The sequence below is a fragment of the Neodiprion lecontei genome, chromosome 1 (genome assembly GCF_021901455.1).
Source record: "Neodiprion lecontei isolate iyNeoLeco1 chromosome 1, iyNeoLeco1.1, whole genome shotgun sequence".
Lineage (NCBI taxonomy): Eukaryota > Metazoa > Arthropoda > Insecta > Hymenoptera > Diprionidae > Neodiprion > Neodiprion lecontei.
Window position 1 is genome coordinate 20818299 of NC_060260.1, and position 23107 is coordinate 20841405.

General features: G+C 37.1%; 2 protein-coding genes across 6 annotated transcripts in view; both read right to left on the minus strand.

The window, feature by feature from the left end:
- The window catches only part of LOC107226541 (regulation of nuclear pre-mRNA domain-containing protein 1B), a 36658-nt gene extending 23251 nt beyond the window's left edge, over positions 1-13407 (minus strand). For 3 of the 4 annotated variants that reach the window (XM_046731759.1, XM_046731767.1, XM_046731773.1), the window contains exons 1-4: positions 13145-13407; positions 10730-11052; positions 6163-6297; positions 4022-4297 (exon numbers count right to left, since the gene is read on the minus strand). In XM_046731759.1, the coding sequence (XP_046587715.1) occupies positions 4022-4297; positions 6163-6297; positions 10730-11052; positions 13145-13295 (885 nt within the window). In that variant the 5' untranslated portion in view covers positions 13296-13407. The remainder of the gene's footprint in view (positions 1-4021; positions 4298-6162; positions 6298-10729; positions 11053-13144) is intronic. The other variant, XM_046731765.1, reaches the window with a different exon arrangement.
- An 837-nt stretch (positions 13408-14244) lies between these two features.
- Positions 14245-15836, minus strand: LOC124292949 (THAP domain-containing protein 7-like). Of its 2 annotated transcripts, XM_046731809.1 has the most exons (5): positions 15703-15836; positions 15244-15486; positions 15001-15176; positions 14687-14797; positions 14245-14454 (listed from the first exon to the last, which is right to left on the minus strand). In XM_046731809.1, exons 1-4 carry the CDS (start codon positions 15762-15764, stop codon positions 14700-14702), a joined length of 579 nt encoding a protein of 192 aa, XP_046587765.1. In that variant the 5' UTR covers positions 15765-15836; the 3' UTR covers positions 14245-14454; positions 14687-14699. The 2 variants fall into 2 exon arrangements, with proteins under 2 accessions (XP_046587765.1, XP_046587771.1); XM_046731815.1 differs by lacking the exon at positions 14687-14797.
- Between the last annotated feature and the right edge of the window lie 7271 nt (positions 15837-23107).

Consider the following 23107-nt stretch of genomic DNA (forward strand, 5'->3'; position numbering starts at 1 on the left):
TCTTTTGCAGAGATCTCTTGTCTCATCTAGTGCTCTTTTTCCATATTCAGAATCATGATAATTCCATGAAAAGATTATTATATTGGGATAAAACTCTGACATCTTACACCCCAGTGCATAAAACATAGTTTAGTGACAATACTGTACAACATACGAGATGGATATTTTTTATCGATGAAGGTAAAGATCTCAAAATCGGTTTCAGATGAGTCCAAGTTGCAGGTGGGTTATAAGATAAGTTGGAAGAAATCGTACAGTAAGATGCTACAGATTCTTGTAGATAAACCAGGACAGTGCACACAGTCATTTTGTGCCCACGACCCTCTGAAGTAAAAAGCCTGAATTTCCCGATTATATCACATAGCGTAATTTTCTGAAAAGTCCATGTGTATTACCGCGTCTCTTTCTGTAATATTTTCTTTCAGTTTTTCAACTATCTGATATTGATGGACAATGTTCAGTTTGTATTTAAAGAACTCGATTTGAGCATTTTCCAGTTTCAAAATTAGATCTCAAGATAATATTTCAAAACTTTGTTGTTTGTGCTTCTGTACATATCAAATTCTTTCGGTTTTTTGATCAACTATGCTTTCTTTTAACGAAACCGACTGTTTATAAGAAATTTTCGTCATGTTGTCAAATTCTTTTTGGGATAAACTCTTTTCACACCAAGTTTTGCAGTTTCTTTCCAAATACTTTTTGTTATATCCGTCACAGCACAGCTTTTGCGGTAGAGTTTGGTAAGTAGCCAAGCGCAATATTTTAGCAATGCACATAACAGTCAATATTGTATGTTGATACGAGTTAGGTATAAGCATGTATCATCCGCGACTCTTGGCGAAACAACCCAAAATGGTCGTAGAGGGTAAAATACAGAATAACTGATAATAATATTTGTAGAATGCAATAATTCTTTATAATGATTCTTTATTGTGTCTTGCAAGTACCGTTTATGTTTTTGCATCTTATTTTTATCACACATTCTTTCTTTCCTGCACCTGATCTACTATTGTTGTCATTATTGAGTAATGTTACCGCAGCTTTTTTGATGAAAAGTATAGATTCTTTACGCACATCTTTAGCTTTTGTTTGCTTCCATGAGGACCAACTTTTGCACAACTTATGTTTCTTTACTTTCTCTCCTAAAAGTGTCTTGTCGATAACCTTTTTCTCTTGATAGGCCTTTGCATTAGAATAATTTTCTTTAATTTCTTCTTCTTTCACTTGAATACACATTTACAAATAATGCCTCCTCTCTGACTTCTTTTCAGTCTCGGGATTTTCAGCCATTTTTTAGTTTGCTTCTCGATATCAGCTTCTTCATTTTTTCAATCGGGAAACTTTTTCATACCGATATTTTTAATTTTACAGTGGTTGCATCCTTTTTCTTAATTTGTTTGCAACGTTTCTACCGCTGCTGTTCCGATCTTTTTCTAGCTGCAGCTGAGTTTGGTTGTCGGTTACTCTCCACTTGTACCATTGGCACATGATTCTCTTCCATAGCGTCACAAGAAGTAAGAGGTGAAGTGTCTCTAGGGAACCCATTTATTTTCTTGATCAGAGCCAATCTTGTATAGTACAACGCAGCCATTTCTATGTTGTTTTATCTCTGAATATCTGTATAGAGTATGAGTATATACAATATATAATCGTAATTTCCGTCGTTCGTTTGTAAAAAGTGCTGAGAAATAGGATTTGTATGGCATATGTGTCAGCACGTTGAGAAGTGGATTTGTTGAACAGCATTGGCAGTTCCCTGATAATATTCTCAGGACCCTGCAACAATTTATGACAGGGGACTGAGAATTGTTGCGAAAATAGAGAATAACTCACAACCATATTACCCTTAAATTATATGATTGTAAATATGAATTTGTATCGTAGTGGTAATTACTTTGCATCGAATAAACATAAAAAAGTATGAAAATTGGAGAAATAATACTTACCATGGGATTGAAATGTTGACTGGTATCACAACGTCATTCCTTGTTGAAGTCACAACTGCTATTGAACAGTCAGTGCCAATGCTTGCAGATTACACTTTCGCTAACATCATTTCAAAAACTATTATGCGATGTCAGCACTTGGTTTCCCAAGTAAGCGATATCTGGTTTCTTTTCATTTCTTTAAAGATAGAAGACTGAGATATTGAAAGTGGTAACAAAACTTACTGTCGATTTTTACATCAAAAATAGCAACATAAAACGCAAAAAATATCACAAACATTGACTATAATCGATGCAACATGGATATCGCGAATAAAAATAAGTAGAAATATTATTTTATTCTTGTAAACACATTAGGATATCTGGACTTTGTGTTGGTGACATAGCAGAGAACTGAGGATCAGGCCAAAGAAATGTGCTTTCCATTTCAAAGAGTTAAATGTTCCACGATTTCTTTTGAATGGACACACTACCACTATCAGTTTGTTTCGTTCTGGATAGAAGAAAAAATACTTCATGCTTGAAATAACCTAAAATCGAGAAAAAAAATTCCATTTTCCATAGACTCATCCAAATATACTTCAATTCTGTGTCTCCCTTCAGGTATTTCACTGTTTGCACATTTTGATCCATGACACCAAAAAACCACACCCCCAGGGCAATTATATCTGGTACAATGTTGTATTATTCAAGTATCGTGCTTCAATTGTGGCGTAGGCCAGAGAACAATAGGTTTCTTCCTGTGTTACAGCAATTGCACTTTTGCATTTAGAGAGTAGTAGATGAAGAAAATTTCCAACACGAGGTAGAAATTTAGAATTAAAAATGAGGTGTGTGCGTGTGTGTGTGCACGTGTGCGCCTGCTTATTAACCTATGGCTAATGTCATAATATGTACACGGGCTAAAAATCGGAAGAGATGAAAGAAAATATACGCGGTTCCTATTCTGCTTCACATAGAGTACTCTCTTCATGCCCTTCCTTATGGACTGAGTTTCACTCTGGCCATTGATTTATACCACGTAATCTTTCTTTGCCAGCTTTTACAAGAAGACCTTTGTGAATTTGAATGTTTTATTCATTTTTATCTGAATTTCTCAACTTTTCACCACTTGCGTAAAATCTTTCGCAGAAATTCGTGGCCTAGAATAGTCCTATCGGGACCGAGAAATTCACATACTGGGTTCTGTCACTTCAACACATTGATTATACATTTATGGGCTGGTCGATCTATGCTGTTTTTGTTAATATCTGTCAAAGGAGTTGTGTCCGTAAAATTATAAATAAATAAATATATAAATATCAATATTCCGTACGTTTACGCTAATGAACAGTAGAACCCAGGATATAGAATGCATATGTAGTCAAAATATGAGCTGCAGATACACCTATTATCGTGGACTATGCAGGCTACCAGCGCCCATGCCCAATAAGCAGCACCAGTGGGAAACCGTAGCTATGCCAGTAGAACACCCACTGACTATTGCCAGTTTAGTTGGGAGAGGATTCGTTAACTATACAGGCACGAGTATACGGATATATTCAAGCTTGCGTTCATTTACTTCAGTACTTTCAGAGTTAGATGATTTTTCTAGAGGTATGTAAATGTATCTTTACACCATTTTAGCCAAGAGTAAAAGAAAGAAATTGAAATATAGCCGTGCTAATAACGCGTTGTAAATATGGTTTGCTATTAATAGACAGCTCATAATTCTGAAATAAAATTAGTAAACTTAGCCAAATAGCTTAAATGTGTCGAATTTTAGAAATTATACCTCATTTTTTACTCTACGGTGTTACGTGTATTTAGAATAGAAAAAATCTTCTGTAATCAAACCTAATGCGGAAAATATGTACCAACGAAAGTAACATCGAAAACGAAAAAAATTATACAACTTTGAAAGTAACAGGTAAACTCAAACTTCAGTCTATAACCATACCGGCACTTTCACAAAAGTCGTGAAAAGTTGAACAAAATTCACGCAAAATCTAAGAAATTCTATTTTTGCTCAGCTGTTGCCTTATTATTAAAAAGTAAATGGACATCGGATGATGAGCATTTTTTTAAAATTTCACCTCTAATGTTGTTTGAGCTTGTTGAAGTAACTGCTTCTGGGCTAAGGTGTAATCCCTCAACATGGTTAACAGTTTTCTTCTGTCTTCCATTTCTGCTTGTAATCTTCCATTGTAGTCTGCTAACAGTGCAGCAGCTTCATTTACTGCTACACTAAGTTGATCGGCAGCTGCTCTATCTGCTAGGTTTGCAAGGAGGGAAACTTCGGAGACTTCGGGTGGTAGTGATGCAATACGTTCTCTCACTCCTGCATCTGACGATGCTGTGTTCTCCAAGTCCTGAAAATGTACCAAGCCTTTCAGATATGCAAAACACAATGATTCGCAGTAATCTAACTACTATGACGGTTTAGATCCTACTGCAAATATGAACATTTCTTTTGTTGGAAGATTTGAAATGTCTGTCAAATATGAAATAACTTAAAGAACAATGAAACAAGTAGCTGAAAAATTCTGTTTAATTGCATATTAAAACCATACAGAATTTCAGTCAAATTCAACGGGTGAAAAGGATTTTGAGAACCCCATAATATACACTGTAACATTGCATTTTGTAACCAGTCACAAGGTTACAGAAATGGAGTGGAATGGTACCACGAGGGTGGTACAAATCACTGAAAGACATCGTCGGTGGAAAAACTCTACTGAAAACCGAGAAATCGGTAAGATTGGTCAAGTTAGAATAGTGACATTGTTAACTTGGAGGTTCCTGAGGTTTATTAATTATCATACTTGTGGCAATATCAATTTGTTTTTAACCTAGCATCGCTTTTAATTCTACCAAAAGGGATTAGCAGCAAAAAATTGTGATTTCCGCAATAAATTACTAACAAAAAAGCACTAAATCTGCATATAGATTTTAATCGATTGTGCTCAAGTGGTGATGCCACCTTTAGAGACATGAAAAATTGCAATCTTGTACCGCAGACTAGACTACAAGTCTGTGACGACACATATAGGGAACTTGGTGTGATTTGGGTAGTCGGTCATCAATCTTACGGAAGATTCTTTAAGTAGCAAGAGTAGGAAAACTTTGAGTGTATCCATGACTATGCTGCAGTTCCTGCAAGCGATGCATGGAGAGTCGGACTCTAAACGTATGGAAGTCTACGAGCCATTAAAGTTAACAGTCCAGCAGTAGTACTGAGATGGCAGAATCCAGAATGCGACAAAGAACGAATAGATTTAAAAACATTGAAAATCACGTGTACCAATCAACTAGAAGTTTGAAATCCAGCTCATCGATTCACCATGCGAAGTCACTGTCCATATGTTAAGGAGCACCACACCATATTCAATCTTCTTCTAACCTCGATCGCCATAATGCTTCGATATTAAAGACTATACTGCTCTCGCTCTAGCGAGAGAGCTGAGTTACCACTCCAGTACCGTAACATACCAAATCTAATATCTAAATGCTCGAACGTAATCTTTACTTCATATTCATACTTTAAATTCACATTCGTTCTTTACTATTCAACATAGCTTCTGTGTAATGAAAATTTACATCGCAATGTAAGGATTTCCCATTTTTTGCAAGTCTCTAAGTTCATTCAAGATTCCACGAAGTATATTTGCAATGATTATTTTATTTGTGTAGCGTTGTCCACGTTTATCTGTATGTCAGCTCCAGGGTGTGTTCCTCTTATTTGTTTGATATTTCATATTTCGTATTTCGTATTTTACTCACAATGTGTTCTCGATCTTAGTGCCAAATTGCAGTTGGCAATTCTTGTGGTCCTTGATATTTCCCGTCTAATTAGTTCTTACATTAATCCTAAACTTATGAACAGATCTTAGTTTGTCAGAATAATAATACATGGGTTCAACAAATGCACCAAGGGAAATACCAATCTTCAGTGTATATTCCTCATCAACCCAACCCTTCTACTATTTGTCATGAAAAGTATGTTCTGAGCCAGTAGAGCGTTTCTGTTACAAAACTCTAGATCTAATCTTCTATGTATTGGATTTTTGATTTGATGCACAAGCATCTGGCGCCTAAAGGTATCAATTTATTTTTATTTCGTTAATTAGTGATAACTAGAGTCGAACCTCGAAGAGCAGAACCAGGATAATCACCTAATCTCTGTTCATAAAAATGGCAAAATAATAGTAAAAAACATGCACGAATATGCACTTACCATCAAAGCTTTGATCAGTTCTTCAGTTTCCGGTGGATCCCCAGCAGGTGTGCGTGGGCTGAGCGTAACGTGCAGCTCTTTGGTACCATCCACCTCGATTTCAGTCTCAGATTTTTTTCTCTCTTTTTTTTCTTTCTTCAAATAGAGAATCACATTGATTATTATATCGAATACAATAAGATATCAATCATACGTATATCGGATATTTGAACAATCGAACTAGCAATAGTACATCATATCAATACCATTCAATGTCAATATATAATTCGAGTACTGTACGTGGGTCAATTTTCAGTAAACCATCTGGGGATCGAAGTATGCATTGGTTTTTAATGTGATACAGAAATCAGCTGAATTTCAGACCTACATTGTGTTTCATCTACATGAATCTGGTCTATTTAGTCCTATACATTAACCTTAGGACCCTACACATGGGTACTACTAACTCCACATAATTCTTATGGCGTGCTAAAATCATTTTACTTACTTCGTTGAGTCGAACTTTTCATGGTGAAATTTCAGATTAGCTTTTTCTCACATACAGTAGAGCGTCAATTATCTGAACTAATTAGGACCGGAAACCATTCATATAATCGAACATTCGGATAACAGAAGAGTGTGAAAAAAACCGCTAATTCGGTCAATGCAGGCATACATACGTATTTCAAACAGATGAATTATCTTCTTATTCTATGCATAGTACTTTTGTTTAACATTTATAACGCTTACATAATAGAATATATAGTGTATAAAATATATGTATTTAAAAACAAGTGTCTATACTAATATTAATATTTTATAAGTGGCACGTGTATGTATACATATTCGGTTTACTTCTTTGGAAAAAAATCCACAAGTTTCCTCTATTTTACAACGGAAGCTCGGCCTGTTATTCGAAAAACCAAGAACTAAATAATTTTTCCAATAAACCAAATCACCATTCGGATAATTAACGTTTCGGATAACTAATGTTCGGATAATTGACACTCTACTGCATACTATTCCAATCTTCAGTCTTTCAGCTTTTGAATGAAAAAAACAAAACCATTCTATGACAAACAGTCCGTTATTGATTTGAAGTCCGTTGATTTGAAGTTCTGAGGTGCGTGTAACCCCTGTGTAGATTATTTATTTCATACAGAAGTGTAGGATCCTAGGGTTAAAGTTAAATTTTGTAATGCATATTTCTTGCTATAAAATGTAAATGTATCTCTTTGTGAGGGATGATGTTTGTAACGATAACGTGACGAATTGGTTGAGAAGAAAATTGTTCTTTTGCAAATTAAAAATTAGTTTTTACTTATGTAGTTGCATTTGTAAAGTATGCTTTATTTTAATTAAATCATACATTATAATTTATTGCACTTCTGACAGACTTCAAGAAACCAAATAGTTACACTGACCATAAAAATTAATGGACTACCTATTTTTACTTGCAGAAATGTGCAATTTTGCAGTGGTAAAAACACTGAAAATGCACGTAATAAACTATTTGAAAAAGAATTATGAAGCTTGAAGTATTAGGTTTAAGATACTTTTGGCAGATTTTGTCTACATCAGTTTTACTGCAAATTATGCATGTTTAAAAGGACATAATACAAATATGTGGTTAAGAGTGAACTTCGACTTCCAAGTGCTGCACCAGGTGAAGTAATTTTTTTACGCAACATTACACAACTTGTATGAGCAGTGTATTGCGCTAAAAAATTGTTTTGTTACGTTAGCATTACCAATATCAAACTTGTTTTCTTACGTCAAGGAAGAAACTGACATTTTTCAGAGTAGTAACTGTTCCAGTGATTCCTCGCAAAATATATTTTTTTCACAACTTTTAGAATTGTTACAACATGTCATAAAAATGTTTAGAAATGTTTTTCAACAACCCAAAATTTCCAACATAGCATAGCTACGAAAAAGTTGTGCATGCAGCAAAGTACTCATTTGCGTGACTGAATGTCCGTGCACAGCTGTGCTGTAATTTTATCACAACTCCTGGGAAAAAAATCAATAAACATGATATAATGTACTTAGATCTAATTAGATCGAATTAGATCCAAATAGTTTCTCCGTCTAATCTGATCTGAATATACATAATTTATGATAGACCTGATTAGATTTTTTTTAGATCTAAACATATGTAATTTATAGATCTAATTAGATCTGTATAAATATAGGAATATCTAAATAGACCTACTCAGATCTACAGATTATTTAAGATCAGATTGGATAGACAAAATTTGAATCTAATTAGATCTGATTAAATCAAATCATATCCATTCATATTTTCTCGTGAATGTTAACTGTAGAGATGCAGAGTCAAAGAAACAAGAAATCCACAGACACTGCGCGATACTGTAGATTAACAAAGTCCAAACTTCAGTTCATGAATGTATGCTTGGAGCAGAACTACTGTTTCCATTCATCTCACTCATTGTGAGCTACACGTCCGAAAAAACATCGATTCGCTCTGGATATGAACTGATTTCCTCCAGAACCACAATCGCGTACGCTGTGATGTCGCTATTATGATCAGTGAGTTACGGAACCATGAGAAAGCTACATTCCGATGAGTTTTAATTTGGACTCGCACTTTTGTATGTAGAAAAGCATTTTCAATATTTTCAATTGCGTACTGCAGGAATAATTTTCAAATAATAACGAAGTTGAAGAAGGTAACTTTAGCGTGAGAAGACATAGAACAAACTGGGAATTTTGAAACTTTATGAGCAAACATTGATGGAACTGAGTTTACAGATTATCAGTATGTTTTGCTTGATTACAATTTACTGAATTTACATTTAGCAAATCAACCATTTTTCTGAAAATTCATCATTATTGTAATGTTGAGTGCTTCAACCTCTTGAATAAGATACTTAGAGCAAGATTGAATGCTGGAAATTCAAGAGAATGGGTACTTCTGATTACCATATTTCTGAAAAATTTCTATACTATGGTGCTATGTATGAATTAAGTAAGAGTTTTCTGGATGGGGAGAGAGAGAGAAAATTTTAATGGCAGCTACTAACTCCTTCACGGACAAACGGTAGGGTACACATGTTTCATGAATATGGTAAAATAAGAAGCATCAACATTCAAGTATGAGAGACTGACTGAACTCCGACTCTTCACAAAATGTTCCAACACCAAATTTCCCTGTACAAAATTCAAGCAGGACAAAATTATCGTAAACATAAATATTTTACACGAAATTATTTCTAAGCAATAATATCCGATAACACTAAATTTGGTTTTTGCACAGGGTTTCCAGGTAATGTTACTGGTTTGATTCTATATTAATTGTCTATAATCGCCTTTATGTATAATAATGTTATGCACGATCATTTTCGTACAGAATAATATTGTATAGGCTCATTTTGTACAGCATAATATTAGTAGAACGTTATAGTTTTGTGTGGAACAATTACGTGTAGGATAAATCTTAACATTGACATTCCAGTTTGGTAATTATGTACGCTGTTAGCTCAATTTCTTCAACATGATATTATTTTGAAATTGCAAGTTTCTTTGCATAACTCGTAAGACCTCTTGCTCAGTCGGTATATGATGTAGATGATTTAACTGCCTCATTATGCAATTGCTTACTCCGGGCAATGTATGTTTGTATTCTTTAGATACTATTAATCATTTTACCCATTTTCGAATTACTATTATTATGATTGTCTAAATACTATTGTTATTCATACCCGAATACCTTTTTCATAAAATTTATTCTACCAGTACGCATTAAAACGTAGTATAACTACTGTAATAGTAGGAGAAAAATTTTTTGTCCAACTTACAATTCACCGAAATGTCGCTTTCTCGCGATCCTATCGACATCCCACGCTGAAAATTTGAGAAGTTTAGAGAAAAATTCGGAGATGCTCAATAAAAATGTAAAAATAGTTTTGATAATAAGACGCGATTTTAACCCCGGATGGTTTATTGAAAACTGGTAAACTTACGCATCTAATACGCTACTTATCATCCATAACATACTTTATATAATCATCACACATAATGTTGTCTTCGGTAGAAGTGATATATTATGAATTTGTCAATACATTTACAACAATTAACTGTAATAAAGATATAATTTCTGTAATTCGAATTCTCATGTCTCTTCAACAGTTCACATAATCAATATGTCACTGTACATTTATCATCCTAATATGTATCGGTAACTAGAATGCATATCAACCAAGTACTAATTTTCTGTTTATATACTTGTATTTAAATACGACATTGAAGTTAGTTACGTTGATGTAATGAAATATTAGGAAAAAATGGGAGTACTTTGCAACTATAGAATCAATCTGAAAAAGTTCAGTTTGCAAAATATGAGTATTTTTTTTTTAGCTTTATTACAGTTTGCTGAGTTTCTAAAGGTAATTCTAAAATTGCGAAATAACAGTTCTTCACAAAAATGCATGGTTACATTAACATAGATATTCGAAAATGGTGGAAATTGAATTGATTTCAGCTAGTACGATGTAATTTTCTCATGTAAGATCATGGACATGCTTGCACAAGACTAATATTAAAGGTGAATTAAAATTGTTTGTACCTTTATTTTACACACCTTCTCAACCTCAATTTTAATTTTTTTTTTAGGTGGTGGCGTTGATGGTTCTTTAACAGGTTCAACGGCTAAGTCAAAAGCTGCTTTGAACTCCGTTATTTGCACTTTGTCGTAGACACCTCTTTCCTCCCATATTTGCAGTAGCCTACCTAATCTCTCCCTTGTCTTGTCGTCAAATCTTTTCATGTGCTCGAAAGCCTTCGGCAGAATATTTCCAAATTCTTTGCCAAATTCTGGCCCTTTCTTTTTACTATTTTGTATCACATCATTCGCGAGATACATGAATATCAGCTTACGGTTGTTTTTGGCTGCAAACAAGGTTATTACTTAATTCTTTCCGATTCGTACAAAGATTGTGCATAATTTTTAGTTACATGCAATTGTAATTTAAAAATGTAGGTAAGATAAATAGACCAGTCATTAACCCAGGCACAATTGAATGACCATAATCACAGAAAGTTGCAGTAGCAGCAAGTAGAATGAAATTTTTGCACAGATACACTTGCAGATTACATGGAAATTGAACCTTGTTTTAGAATTTTCATTCAAGAAATTAGCTCAAAGACTAAAACTGGTATAAATAATGAAGTCAACTATTAAATCCAAATTCAGGACTTGAATAAGCACAAACACATGAAAAACAGACAGGGTATCTATTTGATATGTGTAATGCTGGTTTTCTTCGAAGTGTTCAAGAATTCGCTGCATGTTTTTCAAGAAAATTGTTTCAATTTTCAAACTACTACACACGGACTCTATGGACAGCATAAGAAATGATCTTAATAATAATATGAAATTAAGCGATGAAGAAAAATTATTTTTCAACAGGAATCGGAGAAATGCAAAATCTTGAGAATACTAGTTGAGAATAACTTAACTTTAACTTATTTTATCAACTTTTAACTAATAACTATTATAGTATTTCAAACATTCTTTCCGTATTGTTAACAAGTAATAAACAACTACAGTACATAAATAAAGGCAAGAGTCCCCTGGACTACTGTGAGTTTAATTAATGCATCTCAGACATTAGCTAAGCTGATTCGAAATTATTGCAGTTTGGTCAGCTGGTGTATTTTTATCTATATATTTCAAGCTATAGCTATTCGCACCATCAAATAACACATGTTACTTCAAACACTCCGAACGGATGTCCGTCGTTAATTTTTGAATGACAATAAGGTTACAATAAGATCAGCCTCAGTTATACCATTGCTCGGGTTTGCGTAAATTATTGTATTTTGATGCTATTTGAAAATATCGTAAGAAACATGAAATCGAAACTATGCATCGGTGTCTACTTTCTTCACAGTTATAAAATATATATGAAACGTAGCTCCGTTGTTGGGGAACAAAAGTTTTGGATTGATATGTTCGTGATTCAGACTTGACCACTCTTACCAGATAAAAAATTTGCAAATAAAAATTTAGAGCAACCCGTGTAGACTCACTCTGTAGCACAAATAGACATAGCATAGATCTTATGTGCGATGAAACATTTTTGTCAAATAATTTCAAAATCAATATTGAAGATATGAATAATTCATGAGCAATATTTAATGCACATTCATTTTCCACAGCTCGATGTATACAGATATCAAGCATAGATACATTTAGGATATAATGTCTATGACTATTCCATGTGTGTGATAAACTAATACAACTGAAAAAAAAAATATTATTCATGAGAATGCAGATGATAGCATTTGGCTCCGTTGCTCACAAGTGAATTTTTGCCAGATCCATTTGGAAAGGACTGTCTCTGCAGTGTTCGCTCCCAAGAGTTTTTTTTCTATAAGGTCTTTTTCTACATTCAAGAATTATTCGTCCAGAAACTGCATTTCAATGATTTGCAACACTTTAAAGGTCGAAATAAGCATATCTAAAATCACGATACACAATCCCTTGATAAACATGAGGAAGATGACTCTATCACTTCTAAGGCTGCAACAAATTAGGCTTTACTTTCTGTAGAAACTAATTCTTCACAATCAGGTAATGTGGGATTTTTTTCTGCAAACATAAACTCTGTAGAAACTATCTTGGTAATAGCCTCACAATTCATGTGGTAACAGAAACTATACAGTAGCAGAATTTTTATCCACGAACTCAAAACCAGTTTCATCTCCTTTTTAAGCACAGCTTATCAAGATCGTTCAATACAACCACCATGATTAAATTTATATACACTTTTATCTCATTTCGTTTGAACGAATATATCTACATCACTTGGAGATAACCTCAAAATTGCTGAAAAGTTAAAGACATTCCTAGGATGTTGCGTTAATTGTCTTCAACGTAAATTTTCATCAGCATTGGTAGCGGTTCCTTGTTTTCAGATATATTGAACAAAAGGATGGATGAATGGTTTGGCTGTACGTGACAGAAAATAATAGTTACCCTTGCACATCTCTTTGTACCAAACTTTGACGATCGTTGGATGATGTTTTCTGTGATGAATTAACCATAACGACAAGGTCTGAATGCTCTGCTGGGACGGGTTTAAATCCAGTAATTTTTTCACCAACGCACTTTCAGTGAAACCTGCCATTTTTATAATATTCTACGAATTTTTAAAAATTATCGGCACACGAAACCATCAAGATTTGCATTAACATAATCACACCAGCAGCTTGCCATCACATTTTAACGCTAGCAAGTGGCGCTGCTGGCTGACTGTTCAGTATCCGGCGTGCATAGTCAAAATTGGGGTGGGTTCGCATAGCTGCAACGTCGCGGTTGTGCGGGAACCAATAAACATGCATAAAATCCAGTGAACAGTATATTTCAAACATTGTGATTCGTTACCTCTCAACCGCACCCGTACCACGGCGCGTATATGAATCCAGCCTTAGGGTGCTATTTCATGAGCAGTAAGAAGCAGCAGCACTAGCAGTTTTCCCCTATCACTTCCGGCGCAAATTTCTGCTGCTCGCAGTTCAGTTTTTCGAGCGACAAGCCACAAGATCACAAGAAGCTACGACCTATTTCATGAGCAGCGCTGGTGCTGCGTAAAATTACCAGACTAATGCTAGTGAAAACTAGTAAGTTACTAAACCACTGCTGCTTTTTACTGCTCATGAAATATTACCCTTAAGGCTCGTTGTGTATTCGTTGTGTACGAAATCTAGTTACTTTTCAGCACCCATCACGACGGATCACGGAACAAACAAAAGTTACTAGATTCTGAACCAATATGAAGGCCTTCGAAAAGTGTCCGCTAGATTTAGACCTAATATATATATACACTGGATTGGATGTTACCGTATACTCTACGTGTAAGCTCGTGCGTCCAATTGAACAATTGAATTTCCGCCATCTTGTACAGAAAGTTGTCACAAAATGCGCGCTAGATTTGAACTGCGTAATATATGCTATTTAGATCTAACGATATATTCGTCACACAAAAAAGTTTTTGACGAGTAAAATAATGTTTGACACATTAAATGAAGAACAAATCATTTTTTCGAAAGTATATTATTATTTACAATTATATGGTGTAAAAGATCATTAAATAATATGACGAAAAACTTGTATTTAAGCGTCATTTTTCTTTATGTTCAAAAGAAGTCCTCAATTCTAAGAAGTTTCCGTCCATTATCCTTCATCCTATGGTGGGCTGAATTCCATACGGATTATTCAAAAATTTGTATAATACTAATTCAACCGTTAGGGAATCCATTTGCCATCCATTGATCATCAAAGTGGAGCTGAAGACATGTAAAAAAAAGTTTTGAATTAAATTATATCGAATTGGGTGAGTAAAAACTTTATTCAAAAATATGGAGAATAAAACATTCCTTGCAAACGTTAAGGCATTTTTATAGAGTTGCGTGCGATAAACCACAACCGTAATATAATTAGTAGTATCAATCCACATTCCATTCACATGAAGAAAAAGTTACAAGCACAATCAAAAGAAAATAAAAAAGATGTACATACCTGAGCATGCAAATCAGGTACAAATGTGTAGGTGATCATGTAATTTGGTTAAATTCACTGTGGTGGGCCGATCGGATTCATCCTGAAATTCGGTCTGCTGCAAGTTTTCACCTACAGATAAGTTACTAATAAATAACGACAATGGAAATACACAGAAATGTGTCACACACGATTTTTCTGTAACAGAGCACTTTATAATCTGTAGGTAATTAACCGCTTCGACGGCATTGACGCAATAGTGCATCACATCAACGTGTCTTCATGCACACTGAGTTTTCTCTGACCTAAAAGGGATTAATAGTTTCAGATCTTACCAAATAACGTTGGGATACTGCCTTTTGGTAAAGTTATATAATTTTTACTTTTCTTCTGAAAGCAAGAGGGTTCAAAGTGGTCGGAACACAGAAAGCTATCACTTGATGGAGACCACGGTCCAATGTTTATATTTGCGATCCACTGCTTCATAATATCAGGTTCATCCAATGGGAACCTACATAACAAGCAGAATTTAAATTTATTAATTCACACGTTATGTTGCATTGAGTAACGGTACTTACTTGAAGAATGAATAGCCATGTCCATATTCCCTTAATCGGTGACAAGATGAACACTCTGATTTTGGGTTGTCAAATATAGTTGGTACACTGTTCTTTTTCAATGTAATTAGGAATCCTGTCCTATCAAAGCAGTCATTTGCAAAATGAGCTGAACAGAATGTGCTATTTCGGTTTGGCTTCCAGTCCTTCCTCTTCATTACTTTTAACCACTGCTGAAAGCGCAACACATCTTTCACGGGAAATCTACATATCGAATTATAATTTAATCCCTGAGTCAACAATACCCGAGTTTTCAATTTCAATTATAATAAGATCGGTTCATAATTCAAATATTGTGAATTTTTACTGACCCGATTCGTACGTTATAATACTCGTTAAATATAATTAGTAAATACTTCGTATGCTGACATAACCTCTGCAAGTTATCATTTGCAGAACGCTTCAGCGTTGTATACTAACTTGTGAAATGATCGCCCACTATATTTTGATTGCTTTGTTTTGCAAAAAACGCAGGTACTCATTGTTACCTCAATAATTGTTACTGTAATTTTCCATCGCAATCGATTATATACACATACATATATCACATATATATATATATATATATATATATATATATATCTGAAGTGACAAGAATCTGTACAAAATGGCTACCGTTGAATTGGCGTGACGGCACCACGTTTAATCCAATCCAGTGTATATATATATCAGTGATTTAGACAGAGGAAACTGGAGGAAACGAGATGGAGGTCAATTACTTTCTCTCTCTGTCATATTGCTACGCTGCTGAATAGAAAGAGACTGAGGTTAACTTGCACTAATGCCTTGTTACGTTCCGAGAGGAATGTTGCGAGTTAGTTCTGATTCACTACGTGAGTTGTGTTATATTCTTTGCTTAATGAAGCTCAGAAATCTGCTGATCAGCACACGTTTATTTACATAATCTCCGTCAGGTTCTCAATTGTGAGATTTACAATGATTATGTAACTGATGTTACTGTTTATCACAGTTACTAGCTGCTACTTGAAAGTGCTGAGTTTAAGTATTCTATAATTTCGATTCTATGAAGTTCTGATCTGTTCTCTTTGATGTCTAGAATTTGAAAGTATCTATTCTGTTCAATGCCTAAAATTTGGATAGCTGTTCTGTTCTTAATATGGGTTAAATTGATGGAAAAGGTAGGAGGAGTGTATGATTGGTTAAGTTTGGTTAATATCGAAGGGTAAGGTTTCTGGTTGGTTGATAATATTCTGGCAGGGAGTTAGCGCGAAAGGGTTGATTTAGGGAACAAGCGATGGAGCGTTAATTAGTCTCATTGCCATTAAGATAAGGCGCTATCCTTACATCTGAGATTAAGGGATTATCTGTTTGAGTCACTGTAGCTGCGATCGTAAATTAAGGGTTTTGTGCGGAAGCCAATGTTGAAAGATTTGATAGTCAAAAGCGAAGAAAGGAAAAAATATATGTACCATATATGTATAGTATAAGTACAACAGTTAATGTAGCGTAGAGAACTATTGATACAAGGGTATTTTGCAAATCATGATGGTAATTGTGCATGTCGGTATTAGTCTGAGAATTATGGGTAAGATTATGTAAGGCTCTCTTACGGTAACTGCACATTGGTAAGGTAGGGTACAGAAAGGGCGCCGTCGTGGATACCGGCTGGCACGTAACTATCTATCTCTGGCTATCTCTTTCTCCAAGCTGGCCGTATTCCACCACTGATCTCTATTATAACCAAGGTCTTACATACAGGTCTGGCAACGAAGCCAATTTTCTATAGAGCGGTGTGGTTCTCTTGCTGTCCGTGGTTTTTAGTGTTTGAAATAGCCATGTCGCGGCGCTGCTATCTAGGGATGTACGTGGAGTAGGGATGGTAGGGATGAAAATGTGCCAATAATAATAATATTATTACATTGGCGCTGCATTGCGCACGCATTGATTGTCCATCCCTCGATCACAACGCCGTCCTGGCGGCCACAAAGTGAGATAAATTACCGGCCGTGAAACGAACTACCCCCGCTACCTTCGTTGCCAGACCTGTATGTAAGACCGTGATTATAACTGAACTCCAAGCTATACAGTACAGTGTAAGTTTTTTGTAGTGTAACTTTTAGCGTTTAGTGCGCAAATGGCATTGTTGAGTATTATATAACGATTGGATATAATGGTGTTAGTTAATTATGGTGTAAATATAATATTCGTAAAAGAGTTCGTCTGATAATATTATAGCTCTTTGTAGTCTGAAGATCTTGTCACATAGCTTTACGTTCTGGTTAATGAATTTCACAGATATTTCCATCTAGGGATATTTCAAATAGTTAGACGGTTGCTGTGATACCTTCTGGTTACAAGATTCTCGTACTTCGAGTTCGTTAGTTGGCAACTAACATTTGTGCTCCTTTGACCAATACACGGCAAGGTCCCTCGATTAGGAAGATTAGGAACACACGCACAATATGACACGGTGTAAACATTTCTGGTCTATTCCTTTACCCGGATTGGCCGCTTACAATAGAAATTTGCAGAATGTGTCACACTGTGCTCTAAATGGAAATCACCCGGTGTGGTTCTGATTCCTGACATGTCACAATGATTAACCTTAAAATATATACGTGCTTCTATTTATTTTGTGAACGTCAGGACATTAAGGGCGCAACTCATTAATGATTAACCTCAAAAAATTGAGTAAGATTGGTCAAAACTGGTTAATGCGGCAATGTAAGTTTGATATTTTTTGGGCGAATGCGCATAGAACATTTTTGCCCACGTTATGGTGAGAAAAACTGGAACACGCGTGTCTTGACCTTCCTAATCTATGGACCTTGATACACGGCATCTAGTGAAAGAAGCTGTTGTGATTTTGCCTTCAAAATCCCTAAGTTACCGACAATTCAGCTACTTTTCTACTTGGGTGTTACGTTCCGAAAGGAACGTTTCGAGTCGATTCTGATTCGCCGAGTGATTTAAATTGTTCTCCTGACTTACGTAGTTGGTATATGTAATTCTCGGGAATCCGCTGATCAGGTCCTCAGATCTTCTCGTTCAACTCGCCTACAATTCTGAGAGTTTGTTGGGTAAGGCTCGTGCGAACCATCACTATGCGTGATTGAAATAATTATTTATGACAACACTTGGATTAATTACACATTTATTAACAATCTCCTTCTAGTTATCAATGGTAGGTTTACAATTGTGGTACAGATTGGTGTTAATCACTATCGCAGTGACAAACTGTTAATAAGTCTCGGAGGTTCTGAATTAATTATAATGTGATTTGATTCTAAGATTTCGGTAGAGTTCTGATCTGTTCTCTATGATGTCTGAAGTTCTTCTGTTCTATTCTGTTTTCTGGAAAGGTTGGATTAGAGGGAAAGTAGGAGGAGTTCAAAAGGAGTCGCGGTTTCTCGCGGGTCTCCCATGATTGGTTAAGGATGATGGAATAATTGGGGGTAAGGTTTCTGGTTCGTGCATGAGATCTCGGTGGTGGATTAGCGCGAGGTGGTTGGTTTAGAGAAGCAAGCGGCGAAGCGCTAATTGGTCTTATCATCGTTAAAATGAGGGCGCTATCCTGAATTCTGAGAGTAAGGGTTTCTTTCTCTGTGAGCTATCCGTGATTTCTCTTCCCACGTTTCTGGTGTTTTAGTCTTTTCGGTTATCTTGACTGTTGCAGGTTTTTATTACTTTGGGTTATTACGGTTGAGATCGTAAATCAAAGGTTTTATGTGAAAGCTAATGTTGAAAGGTATAACGGTTAAATGGGAAAAAATATATGTACCATGTATGTTATGAATTTGACTGATGAAACAACGGTCAATCTAGCGTATGAGAACTATCGGTATAAGAATTTGGACGTTATGATGGTAACTATGTGTGTTGGTATTAATCTGCGACTATCGGTAAGAGCACGTAAGGCTCTCTTATGGTAACTGCACGCTGGTCAGGTAGGGCGCAGAGAGGGCGCTGCCGTGGATACCGGCTGGCACGTAACATGGGTTGGCAAACCTTTTGATTTGAATCTCGTGGGAAGGCATTGTCGGATGTGTCTCACTTCATAGCGTTGCTGATTTTCGCCATATTGACATGCCGAAAATTCCACTCCTACGAGAATAAGTTTTTTTTTGCAATTATTCGTCGAGTGCCTGAGAGCGCTACCAATGGTGTGGCCAGTAGGGCAGCCAATGAACGCGAACAAGAACGTTCGAGAGTGGCTTGTGCCGAAAGCGCGGTCAGTCATTGTCTAACATCCGTGTAACGCAGCTATTATATTTTGTCTAATAAATCATACTCTCTCAATCCTTATTCATCCTCGTGTTCGTGTTTGATTCAAACCCGAAGATTCAAAAATCAAGGTTTTTGTTCCAAGATGATTGAATACTATGAAGATCAGTCGGAGGACCACACCGGAGGGGAGATCAAAGAGAATTCTGAACGCCTCGTGAAGGAGGTCTCATCCGAGGGAGAACCCGATGAGCAGTCTTCCCCTTCAGATTTTTCTCCCTCTTTTCAACAGAAGAGTCGTCGTGAAAGTGAATTGAAGAATTTACACGAACAGATAAGCCGTTTAACCAGTCTATTATTTCAGTCTCCGCAAGTTTCAGCAGACGTGCAAGCGCCTGGCACGTTGAGCGACTTTCTTTCAAGGTCAAGAGACGCTCGAAAGCTTATAGAGTTGGGTCCGTTCAAGTCTGATGTGGATGAAAGAAACATTATTCCACCAGCGTCAAAGGATCGCCTTGATACCATTAAGGAGTTACAACGTTTCGGATCGGCGGATTGGAAGGAGGTACGGTTTTCCAATGCACTGAAGAACTTCAGAGCGTTCTCGGGTTCCATGGAATAAAAGATAAACGAAGAGCTATGTCAGCTGGACATAGGTAGAGACCCCTACATTTCTATGGAGCGAGTCTTAGCCGCTCTGGCTAACGCCGTTCTAGCCCAGACGGACCTGGTATAACAAGACCTTCAGTCCGTCATTAATTGGGCTTTTTCAAACGCAAACGAATTGAACCCAGGTACCGCTTTTTGAAAAGCTTTCGTCCATTTTTCGTTCCGACTCACAGAGTTTCAAGAATCTAGAGTACACCCTTCAGGTGGTTTGCGGTAAGAAAGCGGAATGTATTGAAAATAGAAAAAAAAACGGCTGCTGACAGAGGTGAACAACAGAAATGTACAAGTAACCCTGCGAAAAGTCCCTCCGAGTAACGAATATCTCTTCGGGAAAGAGAACTTTGCATCCTTGGTGCAGTAATTGGGAGAAGCGTAGACTTGGCTACAAACTGTTAAGGTTATGAATTGTTCACGTGGTTTATCGTTTGATGTAGCAGATTTATTCAGATTAATTAACAAAATAACTTGGTACAGCATGCTCCGTTTCGGATCGGAGTGGACGCAAAAAAAAGGTTCAACGTTCAAGTGATAGATATCGATTTTTCTTATTGGCTAACTTACAGTGTTAACTTATCTATCTATTGCAAGATAGCGGCTGGCGCCAGTTTTGAATCAGTTTTGAATACATGAAACAACATTATGTCAATATCCTTAACAAAAACCCCCTCTTATACAAGAAATACAAGATTTTTTCCGAAAAAGGACTTAGACCAGAGGGCCCCGGGTCATAGTGCGACTTTTCAGACGATTAAAGCGGGATCCTTATTCAAGGTCGGTCGCGAAAACCGTTGAGGCAGCTTTAAAGGTTACCAGGGGGTCAGGGGAGACCCTTCGAAGACATAGTTAGAAGAGCCCGTTCGGAGGAAGGCTGAAAAATGACTATATGACAGTCAAGTAGGTAGGAGGTCGACTGGTGGATTTTCAGGAAAGGTGGTAGGAGGCGGGGGCTCCCCCCACCCTCCTCAAGATCATCTCGGGAATGCGCATCTCTCTAGTCGCGACTCCACTATCGCGAAGAGAGTGGAGAAACTCTCGATTCGAGACACAATCCTCCGAATTAATGTCCAGAGAGATACGGGCCCTTCGGGAGCAAACGGTGCTAGAACGACCGTTGACCCCGGGGTCGAGCTTCGTATGAAAGATGTTTCTAGTCTTAAAAAGAAACGGAGGAGTGAGACCGGTTTTCGACCTTCGAGGGCTCGACAGGTATATCCGGGTAAGACTTTTCCACCTAATTTCCCATTCTCGATTTCCGGCTTCTTACAGAACGGAGACTGGCTGGTGCGAATCGACCTTTCACAAGCATATTTTCACGTTCCAGGGGCGAAAGTCCACAAATGCCTCCTACGCCTTTTGTACGGTGGAGAACTTTTTCAGATGACATGCTTGCCCCTTGGCCTTTCATCTGCCCCTCAGACCTTCGCGGCGCTAACGAATTGGGTTGCGCAGCTCCTTCGGTTACGAGGAATGAGGGGAGTCGTCCACCCGGACGACTTTATGCTGGCCTCTCAAAACAGAGCCAGGCTATCGACTCAGGTTCTCGAAGCAGTTCAGTTCCTGGAATCCCTCGGTTGGCTGGTGAACCGAGAAAAGAGCATTTTGCAGCCATGCCAGGAAGTGGAATTTCTTGGGGTGCTGTGGAATACCTGAAAAACCGAGTGAGTCTGCCGCGAGAAAAAACCCTGGAACTTCAGAAGGCGATAAGAAAGATGTCGTCAGAAAAAAGCTGCACCCTGAGTCAACTTCAACGGCTTCTGGGCCTTCTTAATTTTGCAAACTTCGTCGTACACAGAGGTCGGCTATATTGCTAACGTTTACAAATCTTCCTGAGAAGCTTCAGGCAGGGCAGAGCGAGAGAGAGAAGGGAAATTCCCCTCTAGTCAAGAGGGACTTGCTCCAGTGGCTCGATGCCGCATCGTCAACGTTCTGTCGACACAAGAGCCAGGTAACAAACTTTTTAACAACGGATGGGGCGGAATCAGGTTGGGAAGTCCAACTGGACGGAGAATTCATGTCGGGAAAGTGGACAGAATCACAGAAACCTTGGCACTCGAACAAGAAAGAAATGTAAGATGTATTGGAGAGAGTGTTCAGAGCACACGGTTGTGCGTAGTCGTATGTGTGTGGTTGCGCATGCGTGATTGCAACTCTTGCTCTGTCCTTGTTGAGCACGAGGCTCCAATGATTAGTTCTAGAACACGGTCGCTCCCAAGCACATGTCTCTAAATATACGATATTTCAATAAACCTTTTTTTCTTATTGCAAACGCAAGCCGACGTTATTTCTTACCAAATATTCCTGATCCATAATAATTACGTCAATAGGTTATGGGCCCAGGTACCGTAACTGTGCGAAAGTAATTGGGGAATATTTTTTTGAGTAAGAAGTAAAAGTGGCAAAAGTCATGTATACACGTGAGCGGTGCGGTCAGCCATTTTGTGATAACGAAAATTGCAAACGCGAGTAGTAAGAAAATTTTGTTGTTGGTCGCGGAAAAATGCCGGACGAAATATCGGCAAGAAGTGTGATTAAATTCAACGGGAAAAATTTCCAGACATGGAAGTTTCAGATAGACGCGTTGTTAGTGTCATACGGAATAAAAGACGTGGTCGCCGGTAGGAGACAAATGCCGGTTGGCGATGGGCAGACAGCTGTAATAAATGTACTCTTGTGGTGTTTAATGTACTTCATTTACGGTGAATACTTCATAAATGTGGAGGACGCTTTGTCGTGCGTTAGGCCTACAGCCATCTTTCTTCGTGATTGGTCCCAGGCGTGACCGCTAGGTGGCGTATAAGCTCGATCGTGACATCTTCTCTTTTTTTTTTAAAGCAATATAAAATAATTTGAAGTATAAGAATACGGATACAATGTTTAAGTAATATAATCTTTAAGATAACCGGGTCGGGTAATTGCACGTCCACTACGAGTAGTTGCTCGAGGCGGTGGGGCGTGTTTTTTCGGTGCTTCG

What these genes read in the sequence shown, in the direction of transcription:
- LOC124292949 (XM_046731809.1), bottom strand. Translation starts at nt 15,764, where the DNA reads ATGAGTACCTGCGTTTTTTGCAAAACAAAGCAATCAAAATATAGTGGG. An exon ending in AGTGGGCGATCATTTCACAA is followed by an intron (nt 15,487 to 15,702) that starts GTTAGTATACAA and finishes TTCGATATGTAG; the next exon opens with ATTTCCCGTGAAAGATGTGT. An exon ending in CATGGCTATTCATTCTTCAA is followed by an intron (nt 15,177 to 15,243) that starts GTAAGTACCGTT and finishes CTTGTTATGTAG; the next exon opens with GTTCCCATTGGATGAACCTG.